At 33.4% G+C, this 25,925-nt stretch overlaps 1 protein-coding gene and 2 long non-coding RNA genes across 10 annotated transcripts in view; 2 read left to right on the top strand and 1 right to left on the bottom strand.

The window, feature by feature from the left end:
• Positions 1-25,925, bottom strand: part of LOC146996189 (uncharacterized) — a 462,656-nt gene that overhangs the window by 63,592 nt on the left and 373,139 nt on the right. The window lies entirely within an intron of this gene.
• The window catches only part of LOC118206146 (uncharacterized), a 155,870-nt gene that overhangs the window by 101,219 nt on the left and 28,726 nt on the right, over positions 1-25,925 (top strand). For all 6 annotated transcript variants that reach the window (XM_085820247.1, XM_085820248.1, XM_085820249.1 and 3 more), the window contains one exon: positions 16,452-16,588. In XM_085820247.1, the coding sequence (XP_085676373.1) occupies positions 16,452-16,588 (137 nt within the window). The remainder of the gene's footprint in view (positions 1-16,451; positions 16,589-25,925) is intronic.
• On the top strand, positions 16,606-19,487 carry LOC118206147 (uncharacterized). Its single transcript, XR_015042011.1, has 3 exons — positions 16,606-17,401; positions 19,268-19,394; positions 19,477-19,487. It is a non-coding gene; the product is annotated as an uncharacterized LOC118206147 (long non-coding RNA).

Below are 25,925 nucleotides of genomic sequence, written 5' to 3'. Positions count from 1 at the left end.
ATTATATATATGTGATGTACCAGCTTTTGTCCCGAATAAAAGATTGGTGAAGAATCATAAAATGTAGTCGTAGCTTAAATTATCAGACGATAAGTTTAAAAAAACAGGATCCATTTATTATTGGTCAGGAGAAATAGCAGTTACAAAATCAGATATCCGGAGTAAATAAAAAAGAATTACTAATAACATTTTGTATGAAGTTTAATGCATCATGACATTTAAGAAAAAGCTCCCGATGTTCTTTTTGCGAGTCCTTTTATAGCCTCTGGAAAGGCAGAGCTTCCAAGAAAGACAGCCTCGTCAGCCAATCCAGTTCGCTTTAAATATTTCCAGAAGATTCTATAACTGTACGTGTAGAAAAGGCGGGAAAAACAACTTGACTACGGGGCTGTGGATTTAATTCCACATACTTTCAAATAAGAGACCGTCACCATTAAAAATAAAAAGAACATACAGTTAGAATTTTAAGTGTGTTCTTGATTATGGAATTTTATTATTACACACACACACACACACACACATATATATATATATATATATATAATGTAATTCAAGAATAACAATAATTTTTATTGCATTATTCAGATTTTTCAGAACGATCTACTCCTACTACGCTGAAGACAGCAGCCAGTTCAGTCTATCCTATGATGTCTCTCAAGTAACTGCACATCTAACACGAAATGAATGATCCCACCTCACTGCGGATTCTCGCACGATATTCCTTCAACCAAGTTATGCCTAAACAGTATCTGCCAGATAACTATAATTGCTCATCCCCTCCTACTTCGCTAAAATGGTATCTGAATGCTTCACATTCAAATCTCCTGAACTTAACGCTAGCACAGAAAAACTTATGCTTAGTAATTTCACTTGCTATATACAGAGTAAGGCAATGGCTGGATACCTACATCTGCAATTGCGTCGCTTCATAAGACAGGGAAAGGAAATTTCAATAGTGGGAGGGGAGGAGCCAAACCATTTTGTAAGGGAAAGAATGTAACATGATGTGATGAGTAAAATATAAATGAAACGTAAAGATATTAGAAATATGAAAGCATTTGGAAGAGCGAGATTGGAAAATTATTATCATTAAGTAAACAAGGGAAATTGATAATCATTTGAAAGTGTTCAAAAATACCCTGTTGATTAAATGAAAAAGCATTACGTTTAATTTTTGAAGATCCCATTTTAAAATGTAAATAAGTGACTGTCGTACTTAGCTAAAAAAATTCTTTTTTCCTTTCGAAATTTAATTCACACTCCCCGACGAGAAATTTCAGCGCTTTTTCAATTTGGCCAATATGCACCAAACAGCACAATACATATCAAACAATGCTAAATTAACACAATAATTAAAAGCACGTATGAGATCTTCAAAAATCAAAAACTGAATTTTACTGATAGGTGAAAACAATAACTTAAATATTGAACTTATGGAGAAGTCGAGAAATTTTGTAATTGATTGTAAATTTAAATGATTATTGGGTACGCGTCAGCTAAACGTCACTCTCGGCTTAGTGTCTTGTTGACTAAATGTCTTGACAGTTAACTGTCAAGACTTTTAGACTAACTTTTTCTAACTTGACAGTTAACTGTCAAGACTTGACTAACTTTTTCAATTTGGCCAATATGCACCAAACAGCACAATACATATCAAACAATGCTAAATTAACACAATAATTAAAAGCACGTATGAGATCTTCAAAAATCAAAAACTGAATTTTACTGATAGGTGAAAACAATAACTTAAATATTGAACTTATGGAGAAGTCGAGAAATTTTGTAATTGATTGTAAATTTAAATGATTATTGGGTACGCGTCAGCTAAACGTCACTCTCGGCTTAGTGTCTTGTTGACTAAATGTCTTGACAGTTAACTGTCCCGTAGCTAAATGCCCTGACGGCGAATTCTGTGTGTCGGCTAAATGTCCTGTCGACTAACTGTCCGTGTCGGCTAACTGTCCGTGTTGGCTAAGTGTCCTTGTCTGCTAAATGTCCTGTCGGCTAAATGTCTTGTTGGCTAACTGGCATCGGTTAAGGTATGATCTATAATCCGGACATCAAACTTAGTGTCCGCAACCGGTGTATAAGTTGTTTTGATTTTAAAACATACAAATTTCAGCTTTTATTATGTTGCCAGATGCAAACTAACAGTAATGACAAAATTATTATTTGCTTTAAAATGGAAAATAATAATATCAGTTTATAACTTAATCCCATTTTTTGTCTTCCTGATTTAATTAGAAATACAAAACTACAAATACTGAAATTGAGTATATTTGAACCTAAATAATTTTAAATCTAGTCTTTCAGGCTTCTTAATTTGTCTACCACTTTGTGTAGAAACTTGCTCAGAAGTACATGAACATTATCATTTGTGTTCAAATCAAAAGTCTGATGTCTGACTGTAGTATTACTGGATGCATCATCAGTTTGAATTTTGTCTGGAAGAGGGAGAGATATATCTGAAGACAATATTTTCAAAGTGTATATGTGTTACAATGGTCGAATAGGTTTGCTGTTTGCTAAGAGCTAAGCCTTGAGCTTTGTATTTTCCTATAAATAATTCCATAACTCTACCCCAATAATACTCAACTTGGTCCCTACTGTCCACTATTGGGCATTCCAGCTTTCATGGTGGGAGGTAGGAGAGCAACCAAAAGCCGCTGCAATTACATACTAATCGACTAACCGTTGACCATCAAGATCAGAACAACGGTCAGACTCTATTACGGTAATTTTTATTGGGATTTCATCTGACCTCTTTGGCAACCACCTGGCCTGCATCTGCTTTATCCTGCCTGACCGGTGCCAGGAGACGAAAAAGATGTCTCCCAAACTAATGAAAAAAACTGGTAATGCATCGGGATGTACCTCATATTTTTAAAATGTGGCTCCTAAGCACTAGCACAGTAGAGCAATGAATTGATGAAATGGCAGTTAATGGTGGAAACAAACTTGTCCAAAATTCTATATTTTCCATGCAACTAGACGAATTTACCATTGCAAGTAATGGTGTTTTATTGAGGACACCATTATTTGCAATGGTAGATTCGATTATTGATGATTATGATGGCATATGTATGCTGTTTAATGAAATTTTATTATGATTAATATTAATTAATATATATTATAGGTGTACATATAAGGCATATTAATGATTATTGGTGGCATATGTATGCTGTATTAATGAAAACAATATATTGCGAGAAGAAATGCTAGTTACAATAAATCTCATTATAGAAACAAAAGAATTATCCATATTTAATACTGTGAAAATATTCCTTGGAATAATATGTCATGCACTACTAATGAAGCATCATTAATGGTCACAATCGTGTATTTGTTGCTTATTTAAAGTGCCATATGTTTTATGTATTCATTGTGTGGTGTGCAGATATCTTGCAGGAAAATATCCAGGTCTTCATTCATCATTAACTTTAATAATTTGAGTTGTAAACAAGTTAAAATCAATGCAAAGAATGACAGAATGTTTACGCAGTTTTGCAAGGACAATAATGAAGATCTTATTAAGTTACTTTTGCACGTAGAAGTTTAGTGGCTGTCTAAAGTTACATTTTTGGCTAGATTTGTAGCATTATATTAGTAGTGTCATGCAATTGTTTTAGAGTACAGTCAAAAGTCTTTAATCCGAACGTCCATATTCCGGTATGATCTATAATCCGGACCTCAAAGCTACAAACTGTGCATGCGTAATGCATTTACGCATGCGCATAATACCTTTACTCATGCGCATATACCTTTACACATGCACATAATACATTTACGCATGCGAATTTAATGTATAACGGAAGGTATAAGCTAAGCTAAAATTATCTAATTATCTATTTCAGTTAATGTTGCAGATTGCGTTGTTCCTTAATCTTCTAATTGGATCCGGCTTATTATTTTTTGCAGACTGACTGTTAGAGCAATTTTCTAAAACTAAGCTTGAACTTTTGATTATGTGAAAAAGAATTTCCGATTCTGGAGCTGCCAAAGGATCTACAAAGCGAATGCATGTTTCGATGTCCAAACAACATGAAACAAATGGATAAAGGCATATCCTTTGTTTCTCTAACCATTCCGAATCTGTTTATCAATTTCACGCTGCTCTCGGGGGGGGGAATCGCAGCGGTGCAATGAACTGGAAGTTGATCTGTGAGCACTATCCTTATCTTCAAGGCAGATGTTTTTATTTTATTCAGCTTATAATTCCTTACTAAATGTAGTATTTCATCTCGATGTACTCCATCTTTGATATGATTTAAATCAAATTCCTCGTCATTATAAATATCACGAATACACATCAAATAGTTTTCTGGTTGCAATTTTCTAATTTCGACTAAGCGTAATGTATGTTTTACACATGTGCGCGTTGAAAGAAATGTTTAATAAAATAAACAAATAAATATTAAGCTTTTTTTTTTTTTTTTTTTTTTTTTTTTTTTTTGTTGTAAATTTTGAAATACTTTTTAGATTATAATTGCTCTTTATTTCATAAATTACAGTTTCATATTTTTATTTTTATAATTTCTGCATGCCATCTTACCAGATTTAAACTGATGATCTATAATCTGGAAAAACCGATAATCCGGAATCGCCGAAGTCCCGACAAGTCCGGATTAAAGACTTTTGACTGTAATAATCAGGCCAAGCTGTGTCAACAGTTAAAAACAGTAAAGAATGATGCTTTTTACTTGGCATATATTTTCAAGAGATTTAATGATGTCAATCTCCAGCTTCAAAAAGCCAATAAAACTCTTATGGGTTGCCAATGTATAGTGCTATTATTTATTGACAAACTTGAACTACTTCATCATAATCTATCGAAGAGAGAATTGCATCAATTTCTTCAATTATCATATATAAAAGATGATGTAACTCCAGAGGATATTGACAGATTCAGTAGCCACCTCAACAAACTTGAATTGGGCATGAAAAAACAATTTGAAGGTGTTTTGAAATTGTAGGTACATGACTGGATGAAAAATCCTTTTACTTCAGATACTGAAGAGGCTGATACAACTTCCTAAGAAATGTTAGATATTAGATATTATGAAGAAAGTAAACATTAATTCGACAGTCGTGATAAAGAACTGTAGGAAAATTTTAAAAAATTGCTAGTCTTATATCCAAATATGGGGAAAGTGGTATTCAGTTTATTGTTATCTTTTCCTACATCATATCTTGTGGAATCAGGATTTAGCTCTGTTAATCATATTATGACCATATAAAGAACGTGAATATTTCCGAAAGGTAGACCTTCGTTTATTTCTCACAAATGTTGAACCGAATGTTCAATATTTAGTTCCCCAGTCTCAGCCTCAGGGATCCCAATAATAATTAAATTAATTGATGTAATTTCTTTGTATGCAAAGTATGAATGTTTTTGTTTAGATTTTAATTATAGAAAGTTGTTTTATAAAAACTTATTCTGCCAAACTTAAGGAAAATCCAACTAAAGTATTTTGTAAGTAATTATCTTGCTGTAACTCTGCTTTATAATCTTATAAAGTAAAGTTACTTCCCTACTTTGTAAATCTTTGTAAATCATTACTGTGTAACTGGTGGGCAGTTAGAAAATTTTGCTAGTTACAGAGATACAAAAGTGGGCAGTAGGTATAAAAAAAAGTTTAACTACCTCTGCTCTAGCCAATGGCCAGTTAATCCTCTTGACATTATCAGATCCAACAAGAACAATGTCCCTGACTAGAATATTGTGTCTTTGCTTAATATTTAGATTCTTAATAAGCTCAGAAAGATTCTGTATGGAATCTCATCTGAAAATTCTCTCTTAACATTCTGCATGTGATGATGTCTGCATTTTCTTATTGTTTCCATCGATTATACCAGATTCATGAAGAAAATGAGCTGATGATAATGAAAGAGGTTCGTTCGGATAAATATGTTAGAGATAAATATGTTAGAGGTTTCTTATTAATGAAAGCCTTTCCACCAACCACCATACCAAGGTGCACTTGGCAGACTGAAATTCCACTTTATTTTCTTTAGAGCTTTCTCATTAGATAGCATTCCAGTCCAAACTGCGGAGGGCTCTTGTGGTGCCTAAGAATTTAGTCTCATTATCAGTATAAATGATTATCCATATAAATGACCAAATTTCTCCCCCTTCTGATAGTACATCTTCTCATGGCCAGAATACAGGCTTCTGTCAATGAAGAAATTATAATCTCTAGATGTACATTTTTGATACACCCCACACATAAGCAAAACAATCCAATCCTTGTATTCCTGTGTGGGGGAAGAAAAAAAAAAAAGAGAGAGAGAGAGAGAGTCCAGCCAAATCAGCAACTGCAATTTGAAAAGAGCCACTTTCTGCACTTTCTCAGGAAGAAGTGGAGCATTTTTATAGATGTGCTGCAAGAATATCTCTTACACAGAATGATTATAGTTATAACTTCTCAAATAATCTTCATCCATGAGGTGTTCAAAATCTCTCTCTCAAATGCATGAAAACAATTTGTATATGAAGCATGGTTTAAGGAATGGTGGGTATTCGCAATAAAGCATCATACTATTGAGTGATCAAGAAAGACTATTGGATAAGTAGAATCATTAGTTTCATCTCCAAAAACAAGTCAAGTTTGGACTTTCAATATTTCATTATCTTCATAAAATTTCATTCCTCCCTCACATTTCTGCTTGTTCTTCTCTCACCATTCCTTTTGAATAATCTTTATTAGATGGTCTTCAGCCCCTTCTAGATCTTATCTAGTCGCATTCTGAGGAACAGATTTAACTTCCTTTCTTAAACAGTTACCCATAATATTTGAAAAATATAAGAATTGTTGACTAAATGTTTCAACTTTTTGAACATTTGAGGCACTCAGTGCAATTTTCCTTTGTTCATGCAAAGTATCTGTTAACTTTTGGTTGTTTCCAAATCTTAGCAATTTGATACCTTACTATGGTAGATGAGGGTTATAGCTTGGAGTATATCCTTCAAAGACATGACTCTGCTTCGCTAAACATAACTTTATTCACACCATATTTTTAAAACAACTATCATAACATAACAGAAAACTACTACACAAAAATTCATACATCCTATGCTCGAACTAAAGGCAAAGTTGGCGAGATCACCATCGCTCTGGCAGTTTTTTATGTACACAACATGACGTGGTTTGGCAGTGTACGCAACTGAACACCAGACTGCAGCGGAGTATCCCCCAGTGACACGGTCACAAGTTCTAAGAATTTTTTATTTTGAAGGTATAAACATTTTAGTGCTGTTTAAAATTTTAGAAAAAAGACAATAAATTTGTAAAAAGACATTAATTTAAGAATTTACTATGCTTTCATAGTACAACATCCTGATTCGATGGTTCATATCAAGTAAACTACGCTACAAAAATCTGATTCTCTTAGTAATTATATACATTAATTTCAAGTTATAATTACTAAGAGAATCAGTTTAAGTGCAAGAATTATTTCAGTTTGTACGAATAGCTTACTCGGAAATTATGTAAAACCGCAGGGCTTTACTTCGCTAGTGCATTCTCGTTAGAATTGATGAATTTAACCCTTGACTTTGCCTTTTCTATATTTTCGCCATCAGGTGAGCGGTGTGATTGCATCCTAATTGGCTTAATTACCACCCAGGAATGGCCTTAGGGCATAAAATTGAACTATCTGGCAAACATTTTATGTAATTGTATGCCAGTATTGAAAGAAACAATCAATCCGATAAGAAATGGCTGCGACTTGTTTTGAAAATGAGACGTAAAATATTACCAGCGGGGATATTCCATTTGGCATCAGTTGTACCATTATTGCCGACTTTTATCGCCTGCGCTGGCAAAACAGAAAAGTACCATGAAAAGATAATAAGAATTTTAAGTAACTCCCAATACGTATTGGGGGGGGGAGCAAGTATTTATACATTATGACTTTTGCAGCAAACCACAAGAGAAAACTTCAATCATATTACAGTAATTAGTTTTTCAGGAAAATGAACACTATGTCCACTGTGGGTAACTACTTGTTTTGGAGCAATTTTAGAGTCTTCACAGACTTCCTGTGAAAGTTGAGGAATTACAGGTGAATTTATACATTCTGACAGCATATACACTGGTTTTAAATGATCAATTGAAACTGTAATCTTTTTTTTATTTACCTCAATAATAAAATTTTTGTCCATTTGTTTAGCCACGGCATGAGGACCAGTGTAAGGTGGAGTTAGAGGAGGTTTAACAGAATCGATACGGTTGATGGTTGAACATGCCTAGAGGTTGGAATAGGTCTAACTAAATGCATGGCTGATTGAAGCTGTGACACATAAGATTCAGAAGGAGGTATGACATTAGTAGCATTCAACATATCTGAGGGTAATTTAAGTCTGGTACCATAAACAAGTTTAGCACAAGTAGCATTTATATCTTTCTTAATGGCAGATCTGATCCCCAACAGAACTATAAGCAGAATTTCAGTCCAGTTTGGATTGTTATGGGCCATTATTGCACTTTTAAGTTGCCTATGAAATCTCTCAATCAGCCCATTGGACTGAGTATGAGAAACATTAGTTCTAATGTGATGTGTACCCAAAATCTTCATTAAATCTTTAAATAAGTGAGATTCAAAATTCCGGCCTTGATCAGTTGTTATAGATACCGGGCAGCCAATTCTAGGTATCCAGTTATGCACCAACACTTTGCAAGTTGTCTGAGCTGACATGTCGGCAGTAGTTATAACTTCCAGCCATTTGTTAAACCTGTCAATAATTGTCATGCAATAACGGTTACTTTCAGACGGTGGAAGAAGACCTATGAAATCAATATGGATATGTGCAAATCTTGCATCGGGCAAGGAAAAGGTACCCAATGGTGATTTTGAATGTCTATGAATTTTAGAACGTTGGCACTGTAGACATGATTGAACTACAGTTTTAATAAATTTCTTTATATTAGGCCAAAAATAGCGTAATTGGTTTTGTTGAAGCTGAAATACCGGCATGAGAAAGACAGTGAATCTGCTGAAAAATTTTAGAGCAGAAAGATTCAGGAATGTATAGGCAAGGTATACCTGTGTCCATATTACTGTAAAGAGTAACATCTTGTAAAGGAAAATAATGTTTCTCTAATTTAAAAACTGGTGAAGATTGAGATAAAGAATTTTGAATTTCAGAGTCCTGAATTTGTGCTTTAGATAACTTTTTATAATTAATGTGTTGATTATCAGATACTGCATCTATTATCCTGGATAAGGCATCAGCAACAATATTGTCACGACCTTTCATATACCATGTGCCAGTGGAAAATTGGCCTATAAAATCAAGATGACGAAGTTGCCGTGGAGAACACTTTCCGAGCTTCTGCTTAAGAGCATACATTAAGGGCTTTTGGTAAGTGTAGATTGTAAAGGCCGTGTCTTCAAGCATGTGCGAAAACTTCCCAATAGACAAATAAATAAATAGCCAATAGTTTTCAATCATAAGTTGACTATTTCCTTTGACTTTTGCTGAGTTTAACAGATAGAAATGTAATAAGTTCCCAAACTGAATTATGCTATTACGTGAGCTACTAGCCGTAACATCCGATGCATCAATACAATGTTTCAAGGTTGTACCAGGAATTGGGTGTCTGAGAAGGGTTGCTTCAGCAATTGCTCTTTTTGCATTTTCGAATGCTTTCTCATTTTGTCATCCCATTCGAGAGGGTATTCTTTTGTTTTGCTTGGTTGTGGAGTTTTCCTTTTATTAATGTGGACTTCCAATAACCTATTTAAGGGAGCTACTAGCCGTAGCTTCCTTGAATGAAACATGTGAAGCTCTTGGAAGAAAACGTCTGTAAAAATTATATATGCCAAGAAATTTCCTTAACTGAGTTAAGGTGTTTGGTTAAAGAAAATTTTTGAATGGCTTTTACCCTTTCGGGTAAAGACAAAAGTCCAAAAGGAGTGGCAATAGCCGTTTTATGGATATCAGAGGGATTGATTGGTATTTGATGATAGGCTTTAAGTCTAATCGAGAAAATACCTTTGCTCTATGCAACTCTGTTGCAAAATCACAATTGTTGAAAATAGGATACTTATCCTTAACTGTCTGAGCATTTAACCTCCGAAAATCTCCCATAGGTCTTCACACGTTTGTGCCTTTCTTTGACACTATGTGAAGAAGAGAGGATAATTACTTTTGGAGGGTCACATGTGACCTAAACTGATCATTTTTCAAGTTTCATGCTTCACAATTTTTAATCTATCTGGAGTTAATCTCCTGGGCTTACATGAAACAGGAGGACCAACAGTTTCAATGAAATGCATAGTATTAAGCTTAAAAGTCTCATTAAGACCAGAAAGCTTCAACAGTGAAGGATAATTAGATAGTAATTTATCATAAACGCAATTTGTAATAATTGGTTTAACAGAATACAAATGTGTGTTAATTACACTGCAATTAATTTTTAAATGTGTTTTTAAATCAACAAGCTTTTTGGTTCTTAAATCGGGTAATAAATCAAAATAATGCAAAAAAGCAGATACTATAATATTTGTTGACACTTGACACACATAAAAAGTAAAATTAAAATTGCGACGAAGTCCAAGGTCAATGCTTAGAAATTTTTGTCCGTAAACCGGAATATGAGTACCATTGGCTGCAGAAAACGTCATAATAGGTGTTTGACGCATTTCATCTTTGGTTGCTGACAGGAGACTGACATCTGAGCCAGTGTCGCACAGAAATATTTTATTTGATTTTCTGTCTCTAATAAAAAGGTGATGAGACTCAGAGGGTAAAACGCAAGTCGCCATTACACTTTCCCTGGAACATACATGGTGGAACACACTTTTTAGCTTTCTCATTAAATTTGCAATGATACCAGCAATAGGAACAATTCTAAGCAGCTTTAGCTGAAGGGCTTCGCTTCCTGTTATAGCGATTTTTGGAAGCACTGCATGATCATTGTAGAGACAAAACCTCACCATGCAATTTGCAGACCTCATCCAGTAGGGAATCCAATTTATAAGTATTAGATACATTGACAGATACAGGTAAAGAAACTGTGCGTGCCTGAGCAGGTGTAACTTCCAATATTCTATCAACAATGCTGGCTGCTTTTGACGAATCGAGCGGCTCAATCGACGCTAGGATAGCTTGGTCATTTGGCAGCATTTTGCTACCTGAATAACTCCAGTAATAATTAGTTAGACACATCGTGTTTTCCGGCATGCCTTGTCGTGATGTGAAGCAATTCTTATGACTTTCTTTCTCCAAGTTGCTCAGTGGTGAGTAATTTCTGAATTTCATTGATACTGCTTTCATTTTATCATTCAATAATGGCAGCTTTGAGGTCTTCGTAAGAGGAATCTGTGCTTTTCCCAAAGTATGAAATCTCGAACCAGTGAAGTAATCTCCAGCAGCAAATGATTGACACAGTAGTTGAATTTCATCTTTGGATCCATAACAGGCTTGTGTGCGGCTAAAGCAAAAGTTGATTTGCACATAGCAAAACCACATTATCGGGTTTATAAGATCTTAAATTGGTATCGTAACGGCTGGCAGTGGCTGTAGGGAAGAACACAAATGTCCTGGAACCAAGCTCTTGGACAAACAACCAGTATGCAGCCTCATGCGAGTAGCCCAGTCGCCAATTTATGGTGGGTGAGGGTTATGGCTTGGTGTATGTCCTTCAAAGACATGACTCCGCTTCGCTAAACATAACTTTATTCACACACACCATATTTTTAACACAACTATCATAACATAACAGAAAACTACTACACAAAAATTCATACATCCTATGCTCGAACTAAAGGTGAAGTTGGCGAGATCACCATCGCGCTGGCAGTTTTTTACGTACACAACATGACGTGGTTTGGCAGCGTGCGCAACCGAACACCAGACTGCCGCGGAGTATCCCCCAGTGACACAGTCACAACACAAAAGGGTCTGGCTGCAAACTTCCAGTTTAAGATATACACATTCACATAACAGTTTTACTTCAAAATGTACATACAAAAAAGAAGAAATACAAACAGAAGCTCTTACGAAATACATAACAGAAAACTACTGCATACAAATTACACTCGAGCTAAAGGCGAGCTCACCGTCGTGCTGACAATTTTTTATGTACACAACACGACATGGCCTGGTGGCGCACGTAGCCGAACATCAGACTGCCACATTACTATATTCAAGGGATGTCTTTGGTAGCATATAAAAGGAAAAGACTTTATATGACTCCAAATATCACTCACGAGTGCTGGTAAATTTCAGTTTTCTCACGTCTTTTATTTTCCCACCATAAACGTTTTAAGACATCTTTAACTGTGTCATAATTACTGCCAAGAGCATGATGCCCAACTAACTAATCATGGAACTGTGTTTTCATATGATTGATCTGAATTGTTTTTTGAAAATGAACTAATGTTTCTTCATCCAAGATACTAGTAGATTTTCTTGCGATAGTATCTCTTACTCCTAAAGTCTACGAGTCTCAAAATTTTATCACATCAAAATTCTAAAGCTACTAGATTAATAGCAGCACTTTTTATTTTTTTTTTTTTTTTTATTTTTTTTTTTTTTTTTTGACTAATCTTAATATACACCATCCTAATTTTGTTTTGATTTTTGAAAATTTCTTACTTTCCCTGTAAATAATTCTAGTACATCAATCAGCTTAAGCAGTATTCATATTGGTGGTTTTCCTGAACCATTATCTGTGTTGACTTACTTCCTTGAGCAGTGAACTCTGTAATTAACTCCATGTTCTTAATCATCGGTAGATTTGTATATATTTTTGGTTGATCAGGAAAAGACACTTGGCAAGAAAAATTAATCACCAATGCTTTCTAAATGAATATCATAAAAGCAAGGAACACTTCTGTTGTCTTTCCTTCTCCAAAAAGTCCTTGAGATAATATCTCCTTTCCAATGGAAGAAAATTGTACTTTTGTGAAAGCTTCTTCGATATAAAAATGGTGAAATCCATCGTGTAAAAATGCTCTTACATATTTAATTCCACCTTTATCTCTAATACTGAGTATAAGGGTTTTCAAATATATTTTCCTGGGTGATTGCATAGTAAAAAGAGAACTCTTTTTTTTTTTTTTTTTTGTTCTGTTTTGTACTACTCCCTTTTACTTAAATCCAAACATAATAAAGCATAGTGTCTTCAACTGCAAGTAATACACTTTACAGAACTACAGCATGTTTTCACCAGATGTCCCCTTTCAAACATATAAATATGTAAACAGCATTTTTTTTTTTTTATTACTACTGCTTTCTGCTCATCCAAAGACATTTGAGTGCTCTTCACGCAGTCTGTACTGTTGTAAGTTGTATCACAAAAAATACAGCCTAACTTAGTCAGTTATTGCCATAAAATGAAACGAGAGTAGATGCTGATAGCATATCAGTAAATCTGGGGCTGAACTTTTAACTGTTGTGTGTGAAGCGAAACCAGATTCTGCTGAAGCACAATGCTCTTCCCTTCAACTGCATTTCTTAGAAAAATCATTAATTCTAACTGTATTCTAACACTATTTGTATGTATTAGCTTATAATTTAAAATATTTTGCTTTCGTACTCTCATTAATGATGTAAATATCATCTTAATGAATAGAAGTTCATGAAAACAGAGACTAAAATCAGTAATTATACAAATTTAGCCAGGGAATGCTATTGAAATGCAAGTATTCATGAGCAGTTAAAAAAGCAGTGCCATTCAGAGGGTTAAAAACATAATCATCATTCTGAACAATCTATTAAAATGTAAGTGGACAAATTCCTGTGTTTATTTTGTTGCCAAAGTAAAAATAAGGACGAAACTATTATTTATTTTAACATGGATAGTAAGAATGTCAGTTTGTAACAGCTTTGTCAATTTGGAGCAACAAATTTCTGTATTCATTATTGAAGCTAACTACTGGGTTATGCTGTAACAGAGTTGCCAACTCTCCCGATTTAAGTGGGAGACTCCCGCTTTTCGACCGCTCTCCCGCCAACCCGACTTACAATATATTTCTCCCGACTTTTTCTTATTCTTAAAATTTCTCACGACTTTTATGCAACTTGGCTTAATACTTTGTTATATGAATAAAAACAAAGTGCTTTTGGATGTCTGAAAGCAATTGAATTATTCTACATTATATCTAAAACAAAACCTTGCTAATCAGATAGCTTCTGCTTTGTGAGTGAGAGCATTATACGTATCCAGAAACGTCGTTCTCCGGTTCTCCAATGGGCTTCGAGCTCCACTGCGTGTCAGCTGGCATATATTAGCCAATGAGGACAAAGTAAGTTGTTATTTGGACGTGCTTTAGTTATTTCTTTCATTTTGTCCAGAGTTGTGTGAGTACACGTGCCGTAGGGAAATAGTTTTAGAAATTATCATCTTTTGTTATGTCTGCGAGAAAGTGAAATACTCGTGTACGTTTCAAAAATCGTACACAGTTGACTTTCATTCCATTATTTCCTCAAAGAAATGTAATAAATTTGCGATGTGTACCGCCCGTCGTTGCGATTTTTCGATTTCGCATGGTGGAAGGGCGGATGTTCTCAAACCTGTACGTACGCAAAAACACAAGGATAACATGAGTTGTTTTTTAAAAAACGGAAAATTAAATTTTTCTTCGGAAACAAAGGACCAAAAAGTTATTAATGCAGAATGTCTGTTCTCTGCCTTTTTACTGGAGCACATCCTGCCACTGAATGCATCGGATCACGCTGCAGCTTTATTTAGAAAAATGTTTCCCGATAGTGAAATCGCTAAAAAATACTCAAGGTGCAAGAATCAAAACAGGATCAATTGTTAAAGAAATGGGTTTGAAAAATAAATCTTCAGTTATTGATAGCATTAAAACAGCTCCTTTCTGCCTCTCTACGGATGGAAGTAATAATACCGATTCAAAACTGTATCCAATTGTTTCTTTTTTTGATCCAGAGTCTTCAGAAATTGAGTGCAGTTTACTTTATGTTCCTACTTTAGAAGGACATTTGACAAGCTTTAATATAGCACAGCTAATTATTAAAACTTTAAAAGAAAATGCAGGCCCTCTGGATAATTGCTTAGCACTTGGTGCCGATAATGCACCAGTATTGGTAGGCTTGGAAGACTGGTGTTGCAGGCATCTTAAGAAAAGGAAAATTCAGATTATGAGGTGCACCTGTCACCTCTTAAATTTAGCAGCTGAAAAAGGGGCAGCTTTTTTACCAATAAATGTGGATGAATACATCCTTGATATTTATTATTATCTTGAAAGGAGTTCTAAAAGGAAGGAAAAATTGAAACAATCCATCCAAGTCTTCATTCAAGTTTTCTAATTGTAACAGCTGCATAACAGCAGTTTACAATTAGAAAACTTGGATGAAGTTATAAAATCAGCTAGGATTGACACCCAGTGGAGTTTAATTGGAAAAGTGAAAGGTGCTGATGGAACTGTAAAATATAGTGAACTGTCTAGAATTGTGTTACCATCTTGACAGTTCCCTATAGTAATGCAGAGTGTGAGAGGATTCTCAGTGTTGTTGCGAGAACGAGGACTAAATTTAGATCTAATATTAGTGATGACACATTCGAAAAACTTTTATTAGCGAAAACAGGCCTACGTGGCAATTGCTGTGAACAAAATTATGAAGTTTCTTTCTTAAAGAAAGCAAAATCTGCCACCGTTTATAACATTTGTACGAAAACTAAAATGTCTTTTTTTTTTTTTTTTTTTTCCTTAAATGATGCAAGTAATAAAAATGTTTTTTATGTGTAAGGTATTTTTTTGTTGCTTGCATTTAAGAGTTAGTTACTATTTAAAGTTAATTCATTATTAAAAACTATATTTTTATCATTTAAAAAGTCTTTTTAACATTGTGAAAAATCTCCTGATTTCTTAAAAAAATCTCCTGATTTTTGAGTGTCATAGGTTGGCAAGTATGCTGTAAATTACTTTTGTACCTGTCTCGAAATAAATATTTTCTCAAAATTTACTGAGCCTACAACTGTTGTCATTGTTTCAGTCAACCAAAATGCAGTAACAAGAATTTTGGTTGCATGAACTGAGGAAGAGCAAAAATATATGTAAGGGCACCAAATTATCAACCATATACTGCAAGCTATGCTAAGCTATGTGATTCAAACATAATTTAATCCTACTTTATTCAAATAGCCGCAATGAGTAGTAATGCATCCTAAAGGAATTATTAGAGTTTCCATTACTATTTGCAAGAACTCAAGCTGCTTTATTTAATACTATTCTATTTCCAGTGCTAAATTGCTGTGAAAATTTTATGTATTGATGTTGATGTAGTTTTTGCTGTAATTTAAAATCTCATTTAACTGTTAAAATCTGCTCATATGCTTTAGTTTGAGACTAAAACAAAACTGAACAACTGTTGATCACGTATTGAACAAGTTAATGATCTGAGATACTGTTTTATATTTATTTAAACTCTATATTATGTATGAAATGTATTTTCATTTCCTGTTTTAAAATTTTAGCGTTTAAAAGAATTGAAGCAAAGAGAGTTTGGACGAAATGTAGTTTCAAAGTGGAAGAAGGAAGATAAGAAAAAAGAACGAGAAGCCAAGAGATTACATGAACTTGCTGAAATGCGTGCCCAAGCAGCTGAAATGAGGCTAGTAGATATTTTAATACTATTATTCATAGAAGAAATAGTGTTTTCTGTTTGTAAAGCAGTAAATCATAAGCAAATTGTATCTGAGCTTGTTTTAGAGCAATAGGTATATTTTTTAGTTTATTGCAGGATATTGGTAAAAAAATTACAAAAAAAAAAAAAATCAGTTACAAATAAATTAAGAAGTAATCCAAAAAGTAATTTATTAAAAGATCATTTGTATGAAAATTAATTTAAAATTACTCAAATAATAAAATGTCTAGTTAAATAGCCCACTTCATAAATATGAAAAGCAGTTTTCTTCAGTATGAGGTAAAAATTGAAGTAGTCCTATAAAGTTTATTCACTGTAATCATAAAATGGTGCATAGTGACTGACAGATGAAGCATGATGCCAGAAACGGATTAAAAATGATAACATAGAGATTGGGAGGAGGAAGCAAACAATGTGAAAGGTGCTGATAATAGACTTGATGCATTGTACAGGGTGTGAGTTATAATATTATATGCAATTCTTCTGTAAACATCTGTATATTTAGTAGATTAGTGGGTAATAATTAGTATTTTATCAACCATAAAACCATTAAGAGTCTTGTGAATTTGTATTATCTTGAAACTGTAAATGTAGCATACTTTAAAAATCTCGTACAATATGTATATGTGTGTGTGATATTTTAAAATGTGTCCATTTATTCAGAATTGCCAAAGTATTGATTATTACCTATTAACCTACTATTTTAGTTGACTTCTGAATATTTTTACAAGAGAATTGTGTACAAAATTATAACTCAAGCTTGTGAAATGGAACAGCGTGGTAAGTTCATCACCTGCATCTTATATGTTGTCTTCACCCTTTTTCTCTGTTATCATCTCCAGTCTGCCAGTCTTAGCTCATTGTTTTGTGCTTATAGTGGATATTCCCATGAAGAACTTTTTAATGTCAATAGACCTTAAAAAAATCTGTCAAAGTTGTCCTAACTTTAGAATCCGTAGTTTTTTTTTTTTTTTTTTTTTTTTTTTTTTTAAACAGTTTTTGGTTTTTAAAAGCACTTAATTTTGTCCAAAACTTGTCAATGGTTCTTAATTTATCCACTGGGTGGCTGATCAATGGAGGACTGTTGTCTTTATGGATGAATCCAGGTTTAGCATCCAAAGTGATAATAGGTGTTACTTGATTTGGAGATAACCTGTATCCCATTATCATCCATCAAACATCCATGAAAGAGATGCATACAGAGGAGGCAGTGTCTGTGTTTGGGGTGATATCTCTTTGGGTGGATGCACAGGCCTCCGTGTCTTTCCATGTGAAACCATGAATGCTTAGACCTATAGAGATGACATTCTTGATGCTTTACAGGTGATAATTTCCTGCTACAGAACAACAATGCTAGACCACTCAGAGCTTGCACTGTGGTTGATTATTTTATCAAGCATGTTTGGAATGCTTTAGGAAGACATGTAGCTTCTCTGAATCCTTCTCTTCAGATCCTTGCCACACTTGTAACTGCTTTACTAGAGCAATAGTTCTCACATCCTATGGAACTGATAGACTACGTAATTGACAACATAACATATCACATTGCTTCTAAGGGAGTTCATACTCCAAATTGAAGAGGATTTTTCTTGTGCTAAACTAATACACCCAATTTGCTCCATTTTATACACATGCTAATTTTTATAGTACCATAATTATCTGGTATAATGGTTGCAATCTGCACTCCCATCCTGATTACATTTTTATCTTTTCTGCATCTTATGATAATACAATGGATGAAAGAGAGAGGTGCATGACTACATGTTCACAGAACAGAAAGCAAGAATAGGAATATGACATGTCCAAAATGAAAGTTGAGTTTCACTTCGCAGTGTTCCCATCGATTAATAAAAGGTTTTGGTACTGCTGTTTAATGTCTTGATTTCCATATTTGAAATCATAGTCATTATTACTAGATAAAGCCTTTATTTAAAAGCCTGCATCATTAGTGTTAGGTAAGAATTATATGCTGGATTAATTTGGGAAGAATGAGGTTTAGAGAGATTTATTTTAAGCAGCTTCTATTTTTAGGATAGGAGGAAAAAAAATAGCCAAATTAAAATTGAGAGTTAAGGGACTATATCAAATCAAAATTAGAATTTTTCTGGGCATTTTTTTTTTTTTTTTTATCTACATACACATATAAGAAAGTTATAAATTGATTCAAAGACCATAAGTTGACAGTTAAAGTGCTGTAAATCTATTTTTTTCTGATCAGTTGAGATTTCTGTTGCTAAAAATATCATTATCTGCAACACTACTTAATCACCCTCTGTATTGTTTCACTTTTAAACATGTACCAAATAATCAGCCACATTTTCTTTTTGCCCTTAAGTAATTATGCATCTATCTATTTTATCTCTGTACACAGTAAATGAAGCCTGAAGATTATGTTAGTGTGGAGTGGAATGTTCCATATACCGGTTTTCTTTTGTTGGCGTTCGTGAAAGAAGAAACAAAGAATTCGGATTTATTTAAAAAACTCAACTATCATTGCAAGTTGCTTTCTTTCTTAACTTTCTAATTTGATCTAGCTCACTTTTTTGTTCGGTTTTTTAATATTACTGCTGTTGTATTAAAATTAAAGATTTAGTAAAAGATAATTTATTCATTTTACTCTTTCCTGAAAACTGTGAACTGAACCAGTGGATATGAGGATTTTGCGAACACTGAAATGCTGTTTTATATTCATTGCAACAACAGTATCATTCAAGAATTCTTGAAATATTTTAATACAAAAGCTGCTGTGTGGAGTATTGCATGGTCATAAAAGGTAAAGTCTGCTGATATTTTTTAAAATTCAGCTACCATATTTCATCATGATAATAATAGCCATGAATTTGAATGTTTTTCAGATATCACTAGTAAAAAGTGAAATCTTCTGATTTTTGGAATATGTAAAGAGATGCTAAATGAAGCTGATGTAACTGAAGTCTTCCATTATGAAGTTAAGATTCTAAATATGAAATTACAGACTAAAAAAATTGATTGTATAATTTTTTAAATCTAGAAAATATCGCCCCTTCAGATTAAAGTCACATTTTAATTTCACAATGTAGTTATTCAGAGTCTTTCTTTGTTTGAAACACCATTTTCTTGATGAAATTGATTTCCATTTTTGTATATCTAAGCAAACCCCAAATTATAAAAAAAATTTCAGGAGCTGGAAAAGAAAAAAAGTAGTGACTAGATGAAAAACATAGTTCTGTCAAGAAATAAGGCAACCAAACTGGTGATGCCTAGCATGGAGAAAATAATGGCAAACAGAAATGTTCAGTATGGTATGGCTTTAATCCAACAGATTTGCAAAACTTTCGAGTTAATGAAATATGAAAAGAGATGCTAAATGAAGATGATGCAATGAAGTCTTCATTGTGATGGCAACAATCCAATCACAAATCATTTAACAGATTACAGTATCAGCAAAAAAATATTTCGCTGATAATGTAGAAACCAATAAAGAGAACATTATTGAGAATGAAAAGATTTCATTTAACTATTTAGTGGGATAACTTAATTTAGCAATTACAGGACTTGAGCGAAACTTAAAACTGTCTATACAATTGAAGAGAAAATATTAACACACACACACACAATATATATACAATCAAAAGTCGTTAATTCGGACACCCATAATCCGGACCTCAAAGCTTGCGCATGCGCCGCGTCGACACATGCGCATAGGTGTTTACGCGTGCGCGTAAGACTTTTTACGACTGCGCATATGCGTGTGTGCAAGTGCAGAATACGTTTTCGCGTGCGCATTTTATGTATAACAGCCGGTATAAGCTAAAATTATCTAATTATCTGTTTCAGTTAATGTTGATGATTGCGTTGTTCCTTAATCTTCGAATTGGATCCGGCTTATTATTTTTTGCAGACGAGCAATTTTATAAAAGTAAACTTGGAACTTTCGATTATGTCAAATAGAATTTCTGATTCTGGAGCTCCCAAAGGATCGTACAAAACGAAAGTATGTTTCGATGTCCATCAAACAAAAAGTGGAATTGCTGCAAAAAATGGATAAAGACATGAAGAATGTGACAGAGAGGTTAGTGAAAATGAAAAAATTTCAATTGACAAGTTAGTCGGTATTCTCGGCACAGCAATTAACGGGACTTGAACAGCGGAACTTTGTAACTGAACAAGAAATTATGTCTGTTTATAGAATTAAAGAGAAAGTATTATCACATAAAACGAAGCAACTTAAACAACTTACATTGAAAGAAATGTTTAATAAAGTAAACAAATAAATATTAAGCCTTTTTTTTTTTTTTTTTGTTTGTTTGTTTGTAAATTTTGATACCCTTTAGATCATAATTGTTCTTTATTTCATAAATTACGGTTTCATATTTTTAATTTTAGAATTTCTGCATGCCATCTTACGAGATTTAAACTGATGATCTATAATCCGGAATCGGCGAAGTCCCGACGAGTCCGGATTAACGACTTTTGACTGTATATATATAATTGAAGGGAAAATACACACCCCCCCAAAAAGAGGCTTAAGCTAAGTTTCATAAGATAAATTTTAATATTTTGTTAAATTTGCCTCCTTTAAGATCATAAATGCTTTTTTATTTCATAAAAAAGTGATTTCAGACTTTTAATTTTAAAATTTTTATGTCATTTTACAAGATTTAATGTTTTAAAAGCTGAAAATTCCAGAATCCCGAATTGCCCAATTCCTATATATATATATATATATATAATGTTGAATGATCTAAAATTCTCCTACGTCCCATAAATTACTTCTCACAAGTTTCACCATCTGAAATAACTCAAAGTATCCCTGCTGCCGATAACGGAATTTTGGACACACACCTCTTCTGAATAAGACACAGAGAACACTTTACTGACATCTCACTAGAAAGAAATACTCATGAAAAAGTTAATTAATGTACGAGGGCCATCCAGGAAGTAGATTACGTTTCCGTCTGTGTCCGCTAGGGGCGGGGCTAGCGCGGCCATCTTGGGGTCAGAGCGTTGCGCAGCTCAGTCTGCATCTAGCCGTGCTAGTGAGAGGTTCGTGCTGTGCTCCGTTCAGATACTGTGACGGTTTGAAATGTCTGCGTTAATTGAAAATCCCGCGAGGTGCGCTCAGTAATAAGGTTTCTGACTGCAAAAAACTGTAAACCGATAGAAATCTATCGGCAGCTTCGTGAAGTGTATGGGGACGACATTATCACTGAAGGTGGAGTGCGTCAGTGGGTCATAAGATTTCAAAATGGCCGAACCAATGTTCACGACGAAGATCGAAGTGGGAGACCCAGCATAGTGACCGCCGAACTTCTCGAAAAAGTCGATGCTAAAGTCCGTGAAAATCGAAATTTCACAATAACGGAACTTTCTTTGAGTTTTCCACAAATTTCGCGAAGTTTGTTGCACGAAATCATCAGCGAAAAGCTTGGTTACCACAAGTTTTGTGCAAGATGGATTCCAAAAATCTTGACAGAGGACCACAAAAATCAGCGAATGGCTGCAGCGTTGAACTTTTTGGACGCTTACCATAAGGATGGTGACTCTTTACTCGATCGCATCGTTACTGGTGACGAAACATGGGTGAAACGAAATTGCAATCAATGCAGTGGGGGCACACAAGTTCTCCCCAAAAACCCAAGAAATGCATGCAAACAATGTCGGCAAGGAAGATGATGGCGACTGTTTTTTGGGACAGAAAAGGTGTAATTTTGGTGGACTTCCTGGAAAGAGGCACTACAATAAACTCTCAAAGGTATTGCCAAACTCTCCAAAAACTCAGAAGAGCAATTCAAAACAAGCGCAGAGGAATGTTGAGCTCTAAGATCTTGTTGATTCACGACAACGCCCGGCCCCACACGGCAAATGTCACTCGTAAAGTTCTTGAATCTTTTAAGTGGGAGTTGTTTCCTCATCCGCCGTACAGTCCCGACCTGGCACCGAGCGACTTCCACCTATTCCCAGCAATGAAGAAGTGGCTGGCTATGCAGCGTTTTGATGACGACGCACAGCTGCAAGAAGAGGTAACGAAGTGGTTGAAGGCGCAGGCGGCCGAATTTTTCGACGAAGGAATTTCCAAGCTCGTACATCGCTACGATAAATGCCTTAATTTGTATGGTGACTATGTAGAAAAGTAGTATTTGAGTGTGGCTTTCATCTGTATATAATAAAATTTGTTTCCTATACTTTGTTTATTTTTTTATTCCAAAACGTAATCTACTTTCTGGATAGCCCTCGTATTTTTTGACCTTTTATATATTCATTTACATTTCACATTTTACTTTCTTATTATATATTTCAATTTTTATTTGATTTGTTTTTGCAAAGTTGCATTGTTATGTTTCTTAATTTTCTCATGTTTATTTCAATTACTTTGAGTTCTATTTCTTTTTATACAAATAGTCTTGAATGAACATGCATAAAATCAAAGGTGTTGGGGGACATTTATTCAAGTATTTACTAAATTTTCCTATAGCTTTTCACTCAAAATTTATAAAGAATCTTGTGTTAGCAAAAATGCTTCATTCAGAATGAGGTCTTTGGTACTCTACTTTGGTTATAAATCACATCACTTCACGATACTACAATTTTGGCCTAACTTAATTTGCCGGTTTGGCATAATCATTCTTACCTGAGTAAAAGACGAAACACATTCATATTTATTAATTATTGTTCATTGAACAGGAGTTGATTTGTTCCCCTTGAAAAGTCAACTAATTTACGATCAATAGCGATAATTACTTGTTTTTAATTTTTAATTTCTTTTTCAAAGTCCCCGTTAACCTTTTTTCCATAATTTACATTCAAGTTACTTACAAAACGCAATTTTCGGAATTAAACTTCCTACATATGGGCTCCCTCTTTTTTGATACCTGTGCTAAATTTATATTAGGAGATAATATAATCAATATTTCATTAGTAAATAAATTATATAAATATATATATATATCCACGTACCCCCTCTCCAGGCACACATAATAGAATTCTGATAATCCACACTCCTCTGGACAAAGGATTGTGAGGATTAGTAAATTTTCCAGAACATGGGTCATGTCTTTGATTTAGTTTACATTTTCCCCTTTTTACATTAAATTGTGTACACATAAATAAGTAACAAAAATCATACTTTACAGAATTATCTATATTATATTTTTAAATATATGGAAAGTACAAGAGGAAAACATTGTTAGGAAGAAGAGATAATTGATAGGGATTTTTTTTTTTTTTTTAATAACTGTTTTATAAAAACACATCAAAATATTTTCTGCAAAAAAAAAAAAATTGTATAGCCACTCGAAAAGTTATTTTAAAAATAGCTTTTGTGCTCTTAAATGAAAATAAAACTAGTTAACTAAATACACTGTTTACAGAAACATTGGCAGCACCTTTCCCGACCCCCCTAAATTCACACCCTATCTAAATTCACAATTATTTCTGTTTATGTGATATTGAATTAATTACATAACAAACAGGTTACAAGTGCTAAAATTGAAATTTTGATTTTTATTAAAAAATATTTCTGCTTTTTTATATCACTGTTACCATGTTATTGACTTAATTATTATTAGTAGTATAGTTTTTGATATGATGCCACTTAAATCTTCGTGAGGTTTGTTTTTAAGAACCTTTCTTTTTTGGCTGGTCATATAAGTAAATGGCATTTTTTATGCGGTTTGTAAACAGACCAGTTACAAACCAATGTTCAGTTAAAACTTCGGACCTAAAAAACTGTGAATAAGTAAATTCTTTGCGCACGTAAAAACAGAAACTTGAAATTAATATTAAAACAGTGGAAACACTTAACTGGAGTGAACACTCAGAAGTACTGATTTATCTAAAACATGTGTAATTTCTATTAAAAAAAGTCGTACAGGAAATATTATAGAATTTTAATAACTACTTAAATTAATTTTTTAGCAAAATATATTCATACTTTTATTTGTTCATTTATATTAGAAAAAAATATTGTTAAATTTGTTAGTATTATTTGTATTTACATGCATTAGAAAAGTATATTAGAAAAAATTACCATTACGTGTATCCTGTATGTAAGTGAATTTTCTAAAAAAATCAAAATTTGGCTGAATTATCAGTATGCGTAGAAATAGGATTTTGCAGAGTGAAAATTTCCGATTACAGCCAAAAAAAAAGTTAACAACTTTTTTTTTTATTATTATTATTTAAAAGCTATGAGAAATAATCTAAATATTTTCTTTCTCCTTTTGAAATAATATAATATCTTCTGCTACCAATGTGAATGTCTTTACAAATAATACTAAACTAGAAAAGAATTTCAATTTTAAAAGCTCTGTATGTTCTGTATTTCTGTTTTGAATGTGATATGATATAATCAGGAACATATGAAAATCTTAGAAAATTAATTACTGTAAAATTAAAAGCGGAAATATCTATAAATGCTTGAAATCTGTGCGTGTTCTACTAATTAATAACAATAATTTTGGGTACTTTTCCGTTTCACCAATGCAAATTTCGCCAAACAGACTTAATTGGCGACACCATACAATATATACAAAAAAAATATTTAAAAATGTTTGTTCTTAGAATTTTTTTTTATTTTAAAGGCATAAATATTTTAATATCGTTTAAAATTTTGTAAAAAGACATTAATTTAACAATTTACTAAGCTTTCATGGTTCAACATCCTGATTCACTGGTTCGTATCACATGACCCCAAGTGATCTCATCTCACGTAAACTACACTACAAAAATCTCATTCTCTCAGTAATTATCTACATTTAATATCAAGTTAAATTTTAATTTGGAATAAAGGTTTAAATGCACAAATTATTTCAATTTGTACGAATAGCTTACTCAAAAATTATGTAAAACCGCAGTGCTTTATTTGGCTAGTGCATTCTCATTAGAACTGATGAATTTAACCCTTGATTTTGCCTTTTCTATATTTTCGGGTGAGCGGTGTGATTGCTTCCTAATTAATTACGCAAATTGCTTTAGAGCATAAAATTGAACTATCTTGTAAACATTCTATGTAATTGTATGCCAGTATTGAAAGAAACAATCAATCTTATAAGAAATGGCTATGACTTGTTTTGAAAATGAGACATAAAAGATTACCATTGAGGATATTCCATTTAGCATCAGTTGTACCGTTATTGGAGACGTTATCACCTGCGCCGGCAAAACGGAAAAGTACGTAATTTTGTTTTTTTGATGCAAACAATAGCATGCACAAGAACTAAGAAATTTTGTGGTTGTCAATTATATGGGTAACCAACCTTCCCATACCTCATCAATTAAAGATGTTTCTGAACTGTGAACTGTCTTCATTTGTTTTGTCATTTTA

Source organism: Stegodyphus dumicola, chromosome 7 (assembly GCF_044657685.1).
Source record: "Stegodyphus dumicola isolate Sdum_Otavi_A_Nest chromosome 7, ASM4465768v1".
NCBI classification, from domain to species: domain Eukaryota; kingdom Metazoa; phylum Arthropoda; class Arachnida; order Araneae; family Eresidae; genus Stegodyphus; species Stegodyphus dumicola.
This window is presented reverse-complemented; position numbering and strand designations above follow the sequence as displayed.